General features: G+C 39.8%; 1 protein-coding gene across 1 annotated transcript; it reads left to right on the top strand.

Moving 5' to 3' along the window:
* Window positions 1-474: 474 nt before the first annotated feature.
* On the top strand, window positions 475-9,278 carry LOC113014388 (uncharacterized). The gene is made up of 2 exons (XM_026155885.1): window positions 475-2,584; window positions 9,217-9,278. The coding sequence occupies exons 1-2, from the start codon at window positions 1,743-1,745 to the stop codon at window positions 9,239-9,241; spliced, it is 867 nt and encodes a 288-aa protein (XP_026011670.1). The 5' UTR covers window positions 475-1,742; the 3' UTR covers window positions 9,242-9,278.
* Window positions 9,279-9,912: the final 634 nt, after the last annotated feature.

Here is a 9,912-nt window from a genome sequence, read left to right as displayed (position 1 = left end):
TCCACATATATTGGTATGTCATCTACTAAATTTTGCCAATACAAACAATGGCAGTAATGAATTAATTCATCAATATAATAATTAATATATATAAATATAAAAACACATTTACAAAAAAAAATTATTCACTGTCTACTTTAGCAGAAGGTTTTTAGCTGAAGATAGTTTAACCAGCTGTTTTGCCAACACCTTCATTTTTATCATTTAGCATCATTTTAGAATATAATACATTACTGTAGATCAGGGGTCCCCAATCCCAGTCCGCGAGGGCCGGTGTCCCTGCAGGTTTCAGATCTCACCCTGGGTCAACACACCTGAATCACATGATTAGTTTGTTACCAGGCCTCTGGAGAACTTCAAGATGTGTTGAGAAGGTAATTTATCCATTTAAATCAGCTGTGGTGGATCAAGGACACATCTAAAACCTGCAGGAAACCAGCCCTCGCGGACTGGGATTGGGGACCCCTGCTGTAGCTCAAACAGCATATGAAGCATTTAAATTCAGACCAACCTTATAACCGTATAACACCGATGGGGAACAATGTGTTCTGCAGAATACTCTTGATACTTTAAGAGCAATTTGCCAATAATACAGATTCATGTGTAGTAAGGTGGTTTCATTGCTACTTTTATTAAAGGAGTGCTTCTAAAAATTGAGGTGGTCATCTCCGCTTGCATTTCTGTAAAAGCCATAGCATGCCACCTTGGGTAAGAATATGCATTCTTAACATTTTGCTGTCACAGTTTAGCTGTTTTCATTTCCACTGACACATCAGCTCCTAAGACCACAATACTACTACCAAAGTACTACAAGGATCCGGAAAAAAGGACAGAGGGGGGATATAAAATATACCAAATGTTTCTTGAATTGTTAGCACAAGTGTATATGTTTATGTATCTAGTCGAGTTTATATGCAGTAGTGCTCACTTGTTTTCTTTCATTTTATTACTTAACTGTATTTCATGTAAGTCATTGATATTAAATATTGATTTTACAGAGGGGTGGTAAGAGTTTGGTTTGAGATTTTCCTGTTAATATTTGGATATTTTTCTTGCATTAACAATTTTTTGATTAGAAAAGCAGAATAAAATGTGCAAATTAGCTTCATTTATAGTTTGTTATACTCCTTCCCTCTAATACAAATATTTCATTTCTAACTCTGAGTGTAAGTGCATAATTTAATGATAAGTGTTTCTGCTCACAAATGTCCACGAGCACAGACATGCACGCAAAAACTGCGTGACTCCTCGCTGGCTGTAACTCACCGCGCGTGTTCACCTGGAACGTCCTCTAAGAAGACGTGTGACCATTCTGATAGCCGTCTGTGTCTGCAGGTGAATGAGTGAAGCTACATAAACAGTTAAATTAGCATAGCTTACCAGCCGTAAACCCGACAACAACACAGTGGGTGAGGGTCGGAGGGGGGGTCGCTTGACATTCTAACTTTAAAGGAAGGATTTTAACAGTATTTGCTGTGGGTTAAAGCAGTGGACCAGCAGGCTACATGTTTGAATCCAAACAAGTTTCACTCAATCCCAACAACTGAGGATCGCCATTGTATAGCGGTCGCTAGGGTAACGTCACGTCGCCGTCATATCGGATGTGGGCGGGGCTTAGCGCTAGAATCCCTTTGATCCTTTCATGTCTTGTGTGACATCACCTTGGTAAAAGTCTATAAATAGAACCATTTGCACAGGGTTAGTCACAAGGTAAGTTTAGTAAGAGGGAGTAAGAGGCATTAATGTCTGAGACACAAACTCAGCAACTTACACAAAATTCAGAATCAAGTCCAGATTGTAAAAAAGTTATATCATTTGAAAATATGAATTCTGCCATTGAAACAACCGATGCGATTCAAAGCTGCGCCACTGAAGACGACTCTGAATGTAGTGTCGTCCCTGGCGTAAACATTTTACGGAGCGATGAGGGGAAATCGAAGCACTGTGTGTGCTACCCTCAGTCATGCAACCAGCAACAGAATCCGGGGGATCCAGAGTCAGTTGATCTCCAGGAACCTCCGGTGTCAGAAGAACAGCTGCTCGTTAAAGAGCTAATAAATGCTGTTATTACACGTGCCTCCAAAGAGGCAAAGGTGTCGCCATCGGAAATGATTCAGCAGCGCCTCTTCACAGCTCTGTGGGCACAAGTTGAGCAAAAGCCTCTCAAAATCACACACAGGGGGATTAAAAAACTTGAAAAGGTGATTTTTAAAGACATCACAAAGCGGCTGGACATTAGCCCTGATCTCGTGATCATTGCGCTAGCCGTAGGTCAGCCGTACCTAGAGGTGATCATTTCCATATTTGAAGATCACCTCTTCCGTAAAAACCTGCTGGCAAGGTTCTTCTCGTGGTGCGTTAGAGCCGAGGATGACGAGGACGAACAAACTAAAGCCATGTCTGAAACACGTTTAGAAGAATTTAGAAGTAATATATTTCGGATACTGGAGAAAAAATCATCATCTGGCATTAGTGTCAGCGATTATGATGATGATGAAGAAGAACATGTGAGCGCACTCATTGATGCTGTGCTCACACGAGCTGCAAATAAATCGCACTACAGACCTTCTAAAAAACTCCACAGGTATCTGTTAAAACACGTGTTGTCTGACAACAGGATCAAAGATCTGCATATACATGAAAAAAAACTGAAAGATCTGGACAGGGCCATTTACCAAGAGCTACGTCAGAAAACATTCTGTAAAGAAAAACATTTACTGATGTTACTGAACGACGAGGACCCAGTGTTGAGAAAACTGACGGTCGATATCATTAAAAATCACCTGATCGACACTATGCAGAATCCAGCCCTGTGTGATGCTGAAGAGGCTGAAAATTACAGGTTATCTGTAGAAGCCTGCATCAAGAAGGTGGTGACACGTGTCAATAAAAATGCCAGTTCACCTTCCTCTACTGAAAAAGTTGATGCCATCACCCAACGGCTGTTCATAAAACTCTGGCCTAGACTTAAAAAAATCAAAGTTGATAATGTGATGTTCATCAGTGATATGGTTTACAGCTCTTTAATACACAAATGGAAAGAGCCAGATGTCATACTGACATTCATGGAATTAGACCATGAATATGCAGATGATATAATTGTAAAGCTTTTCAAGGAGCATGCCATCACTGTATTGGAAAGTGAACATTTCATGACAAGCTTCTTTCTCTGTGCGGGTCATGCTGTATGGATCGCAGGCAGAAAATACTTGGTTACTGTTATGTAAGACCCTAAAAGTAGATTCTGTTCATCTGGACGTAGCATTTTCAGTTTCAATTTATTTAACATCTAATCGAGTCATTTTAAAAACCCTTGACCGGTCGAGGCAGATGGCCGTTCCTCACTGAGCCTGGTTCTGCCGGAGTTTTCTCCCTGTTAAAAGGAAGTTTTTACTCCCCACCGTCGCCTAGTGCTTGCTCAGAGGGAATTGTCAAATTATTGGGGTTTTGTGCCATCTAATACACAACTTATCGTATTGGGCACTCTAAATGTATTTTTAATCAATAAAAAGATCCAAAAAAGATTATATTGTGAATTCTGCGTGTTTTCATTGTCACACAAATGTATACATTTTCAGCTTAGACTGAACACGTGTGCTTGTCATTCTTTTCAAGATCAAAGATTTTAGTAGCAACTATTGTATTAAAACATTGCACAGGCGTTTTACTCTGATTACACAAACCTTATGTAGGAGTAGGTCACAGATAAGAGGTATTAATTTGTAAATTTGACCTCTGACCTCTATTTGTACTCTAATTTTCAGACCATAAGGCGCACTCAAAATCCTTTAATTTTCTCAAAAACTGACAGTGCGCCTTATAATCCGGTGCGCCTTATGTATGAATTCTGGTTGTGCTTATTGACCTGGAACCGATTTTATGTGCTACACGGTGCTCAAAAATCTGTCAAAAATTGTGTTAATACGACTTTGGATCTCGTGATCATTGCGCTAGCCGTAGGTCAGCCGTACCTAGAGATGATCATTTCCATATTTGAAGATCACCTCTTCCCTAAAAAAAAGAAATCTACTGCCAAGGTTCTTCTCGTGGTGCGTTAGAGCCGAGGATGATGAAGACGCAGAAGCTAAAGCGGTTTCTGAAACACGTTTAGACGAATTTAAAAGTAATATATTTCCAATACTGGAGAAAAAAATCATCATCTGGCATTAGTGTCAGCACACTCATTGATGCTGTGCTCACACGGGCTGAAAAGAAATCGCACTACAAACCTTCTAAAAAAACTCCACAGGTATCTTTTAAAACACGTGTTGTCTGACGACACAATCAAAGATCTGCACATCCATGAAAAAACCCCTGAAAGATCTCGAAAGGGCCATTTACCAAGAGCTACGTCAGAAAACATTCTGTAAAGAAAAACATTTACTGATGTTACTGAACGACGAGGACCGAGTGTTGAGAAAACTGACGGTCGATATCATTAAAAATCACCTGATCGAGAATATGCAGAATCCAGCCCTGTGTGATGCTGAAAAAACAGGGTTTTTGTGGAAAGCAGTATCAAGAAGGTGGTGACCGAAAATGCCAGTCCACTTTCCTGTTTTGAAAAAGTTGATGCCATGATTTTTATAGATTTTCAAAATGTTTTTTAAAAAACTTCATTATTTGAAAAACAGTTGTTTGTTTTTTTTGAAGGGTCAGTGTGAGGCATGAAAATGTGGTTTGTTGCCTCAGGGACACGCTATTCCGTAGAGGATTATTAAACTAATTTTCAAAATGCTTTTTAAAAATTATTAGTTCAAGGATTAACATTTGGATTAGCAGCTGGATTAACAACTTCATTTTAAAAATCCTGCTTTCAAAATAACCAGTCATCACATTACTCTAGCAGTACAATGCATTTTGCTAACAATACTATATACGTTACTTTCTTCAACCAAACTTTAATGGCAAGAGTTTAAATACACACACGTGTGTGTATGTGTATATATATATATATATATATATATATATATATATATATATATATATATATATATATATATATACACACACACACACACACATATATAATTTCTGCTTGTTTAAAGAGCTAATAAATGCTGTTATTGCACGTGCCTCAAAAGAGGCAAAGGTGTCGCCATCTGACATGATTCAGCAGCGCCTCTTCACAGCTCTGTGGGCACAGGTTGAACAGAAAATTCTAAAAGTTACACAAACAGGGTTAATAAAACTTGAAAAGGTGATTTTTAAAGACATCACAAAGCGGCTGGACATCAACTCTGATCTTGTGATCATTGCGCTAGCCGTAGGTCAGCCATACGTAGAAGTGATCATTTCCATATTTGAAGATCACCTCTTCCGTAAAAAAAGCCTACTGGCAAGGTTCTTTTCATGGTGCGTTAGAGCCGAGGATGATGAAGACGCAGAAGCTAAAGCAATTTCTGAAACACGTTTAGAAGAATTTAAAAGTAATATATTTCCAATACTGGAGAAAAAATCATCATCTGGCATTAGTGTCAGCGCACTCATTCAGTGTGAAAAATCAAACTTGCTTACAGTCATTTCTTTCACAATTCAACAATAAAAGCTGAGTTGCCCCATAAACTCAAATACATTAAGGGTTTCAACTAATCCTTTAACGTTTTGGAGCAAAAGTTGGTCTCAGATGAACTTTATTGCTGGCAAAATGAATGAATTCAAGTTTTACATGAGTTGAAGCTGTTGGCGCCTTTCTGTGCCTGAGCACGCATGCGCATGTCATATTTTTGGATACTACGGGGTCTACAATGCACTTTTGCAAGGACTGAAAGCCACCTGGCCGTCTGCCTTAATGCGAACACGAGGCTTTTTACGCCAGGAGCTGGATGCAGCTAAGGTGTTCATCTCAACTTTCTGAAGGCAAGTACTGTTTCTTTTAATGTGGATTTATATGTGTTTACTACCTCATTTAAGATCCCCCCTAGACTGTTTTACTCAATCGTGCTGCTTGAATGCCCTCGTGAGCAACTTTAATGTTTTCCATCATGAAATAGTGCTTTAAAGTTTTCGTATAAAAATCGCCATGTCACAAAATAATGTAAATCCGACAAGCATCCCTTCCAAACAGGCGCGCTCATGTCTGACAAGCCTCCGCGACACCCCCTACGTGTATTTCATGTAGGGGGTGTTCGCCATACCACCGAACGAAAGAAACCCGACAAAATAAGCTAGCTCGCTCATGGCTGACGACCAACAGCGGCAACCCCCCCCCCCCCCTTTTATTTTTTATTCTTAAATAAATAAATGATTTCGGGGGCGCCCGCTGCCATGTTGTTTAATTTGTTCAAATCATATTTAGCCAAAAAAAATGTGGTTTAGTTTCTGTGTGAACGGGGTGGTGGAGTCCTCCACCGAGAACACTCACGTTAACTTTATCGAGTGGGAAAAAAAGTTAGCTTGTTTATATTATGTTAACATAGCTGTGTCGCTAGCGGTCACGTAGCACATCATTATATACCAGCTAGCCCAACTTCAGTAACCCTACAAACGTCACTGCTTTTTAGTTTCCTGTCTTCATTTATGCTGGAAGTGATAACAGAGCTGTACGTTTTAATTTGTTTCCAAAACCCCGCAGTCAGGACATGCTATATTGTATTTAGATAGAAGTTAGCAGGGAGTTAGCTCGCTAGCTTCTAACTCCGTTAAATGTCATAAATTCCGTTTTCATGGGTGCCTGGATGCTAAACTCAATTGTTACACCTGGTAGAACAGAACGCTGATCATTTTATTAAAGATGAAAGACTTTAGACAGTTTTTCAACTCTCAGTAATGCCATAGTGATCGTTTGATATGTGAACCTGCAGCGGAGTTTAGGTCCAGACACGGCTAGTGACGTCAGACTGAACAACCGGATTGGTGTTAGAATTTACCATGTCAGCCAATCAAAAAAATGATATGGCAACATGCGGCACTTGGTTGTTTAGGGAGAAGGTGCAGTTTTAGGAGTGACACCCGCGACGGAAAGCGGTGAGCAAAAGAAAGAGAGCGCAAGTTTTCATATGTGAGACATTAGTGATGTTTAGCGTTTTTGGAGGCTAGAGTTGGTGTGTAGTGTAGTTATTGTTTTGTATTGTGTCAGTTATACTGCTGAATGTCACATTTGCTCCAAAAAAGCCATCAAAAGCAGATTCTAGTGTAAACGCTGTTCCCACAGGGAAAACAGGACTGATACACCACCTGTTGTCAGACCTGCAGGGTTTAGGCCTGTGCTGTTCTCTTCTGTCTTATACTGAACACAAACTTTTTTTTCTTTTTCTTTTTTGGACCGGCACAAATAATTTGTGTGCCTTCTTGTTTGCTGCAGAACACCTGATTGTTCTGTAAATAGATTTAGATGGTTATATAAAAAATGCCTGAGGCCTTGGCTGCATTTTTAGGTAAATAGTACCATATAACTTTGTTTGCAAAACTTGTGCATGAACCTGAAGTTCCCAAATTGATATAAAAAATTTTTTTTAGCAACACTAAATGCGTTTTTAAAACAAAATGTTAGGTTTCAAGTTTAGGAGAAAAGTTGCTTCAACTAAGTTATCCATCAGAACCTAAAAATCTAAATGCAGTGGGTTGCCTTGAGTTTAAGTTTTCGCAACAATTTTTTATTTTTGTATTTATTAATTTTACAGTGTTGATGCTGTGCTCACACGGGCTACAAAGAAATCGCACTACAAACCTTCTAAAAAAAGCTCCACAGGTATCTTTGAAGAAACACCTGTTGTCTGACGACACAATCAAAGATCTGCACATCAATGAAAAAAAATCTCGAAAGGGCCACCTAAACATAATATATAATGTTCTGACTGAGAGACGTTTTGAAAAAATTTAAACGTACAGCTCTGCTATCACTTCCAACATAAATGAAGACAGAAAACTAAACAGCAGTGACTTTTTTTTTTCTTTTTTTTTTTCTTTTTTATTTTTTTAGGGTTACTGAGGTTGGACTAGCTGGTACATAATGATGTACTACGAGATCACTAGCGATACAGCTATGTTAGCATAACATAAACACAGTGAAGCTGGAGGATGAAAGCTAACCTTTTTCCATTCGATAAAATTTATGTGAGGGTTCCCAAAGGTTAGGGACGAATTCAATCGCATGGCAGGATGCTGTTGCAGATTAAACGGCGCCTCTTCACAGCTCTGTGGGCACACAATAGAAGTACTACAAGGACATAGGGAAAAGGGACAAAGAGGGGAGGGATATAAAATATTCCAAATGTTTCTTGAATTGTTAGCACAGTGTATATGTGTATGTATCTATCCATCGATTCACTTACGCCAGGGGTGGGCAAATCCAGTCCCAGAGGGCCGGTGTCCTGCAGGTTTTAGATCTCACCTTGGGTCAACACACCTGAATCGCATGATTAGTTCGTTACCAGGCCTCTGGAGAACTTCAGGACATTTTCAGGAGCTAATTTAGCCATTTATATCAGCTGTGTTGGTTCAAGGACACATCTAAAACCTGCAGGGACACCGGCCCTCGAGGCCTGGAGTTGCCCACCCCTAACTTCCGCTTTTCCTTTTCAGGGTCGCAGGGGGCGCTGGAGCCTATGGCAGCTATCTCAGGGCGAGAGGCAGGGTACGCCCTGGACAGGTCGCTAGTCTGTCACAGGGCTAAACATTCGTACTCACATTCACTCATACCTATGGGCAATTTAGATTTTTCCAAAAACAATGGGCAATTTAGATTTTTCACGTGCCTCCAAAGACGCAAAGGTGTCGCCATCGGAAATGATTCAGCAGCGCCTCTTCACAGCTCTGTGGGCACAAGTTGAGCAAAAACCTCTCAAAATCACACACAGGGGATTAAAAAAACTTGAAAAGGTGATTTTTTTTTTTTTTTTTTTTTTTTTTAAAGACATCAAAGTGGCTGGACATTAGCCCTGATCTCGTGATCATTGCGCTAGCCGTAGGTCAGCCGTACCTAGAGGTGATCATTTCCATATTTGAAGATCACCTCGTCCGTAAAAACCTGCCTGCAAGGTTCTTCTCGTGGTGCGTTAGAGCCGAGGATGACGAGGACGAACAAACTAAAGCCATTTCTCAAACACGTTTAGAAGAATTTAAAAGTAATATATTTCCAATAGTGGAGAAAAAATCATCATCTGGCATTACTGTCAGCAATTATGATGAAGAAGAACATGTGAGCGCACTCATTGATGCTGTGCTCACACGAGTTGAAAATAATTCGCACTACAGACCTTCTAAAAAACTCCACAGGTACCTGTTAAAACACGTGTTGTAATTATAATAAAGGTCAATCAAATGGACCAATATGGCAAGGCCATGATGATCCACTTGGTAAAATAAATCCGCTTGGCATCTTTCTTGGCCTTAAGACAACAATTCTTATGGCTAAAGATCCAAACGGGACACACAAAAAAACACATGTTGTCTGACAACAGGATCAAAGATCTGCATATACATGTATATAAACTGAAAGATCTCGACCGGGCCATTTACCAAGAGCTACGTCAGAAAACATTCTGTTAAGAAAAAACATTTACTGATGTTACTGAACGACGAGGACCCAGTGTTGAGAAAACTGACGGTAGATATCATTAAAAATCACCTGATCGACACTATGCAGAATCCAGCCCTGTGTGATGCTGAAGAGGCTGAAAATTACAGGTTATCTGTGGAAGCCTGCATCAAGAAGGTGGTGACACGTGTCAATAAAAATGCCAGTTCACCTTCCTCTACTGAAAAAGTTGATGCCATCACCCAACGGCTGTTCATAAAACTCTGGCCTAGACTTAAAAAAATCAAAGTTGATAATTCATCAGTGATTGTCAGGGTCCCTGAGCAGTTATGAATTTATATTATTATTATTATTATTGTATGTATATTTGGTGTTGCTGTCCTTCTCCCTGTGTGTGCGTGTGTGTGTGTGTGTGTGTGTGTGTTTCAGTGGGC

Source organism: Astatotilapia calliptera, chromosome 22 (assembly GCF_900246225.1).
Source record: "Astatotilapia calliptera chromosome 22, fAstCal1.2, whole genome shotgun sequence".
NCBI classification, from domain to species: Eukaryota; Metazoa; Chordata; class Actinopteri; order Cichliformes; family Cichlidae; genus Astatotilapia; species Astatotilapia calliptera.
Note: the sequence above shows the minus strand (reverse complement) of the source record. Positions and strands in the feature narration are given on the sequence as shown.

What these genes read in the sequence shown, in the direction of transcription:
- LOC113014388 (XM_026155885.1), top strand. Translation starts at nt 1,743, where the DNA reads ATGTCTGAGACACAAACTCAGCAACTTACACAAAATTCAGAATCAAGT. An exon ending in CCTTCTAAAAAACTCCACAG is followed by an intron (nt 2,585 to 9,216) that starts GTATCTGTTAAA and finishes AAAACTCCACAG; the next exon opens with GTACCTGTTAAAACACGTGT.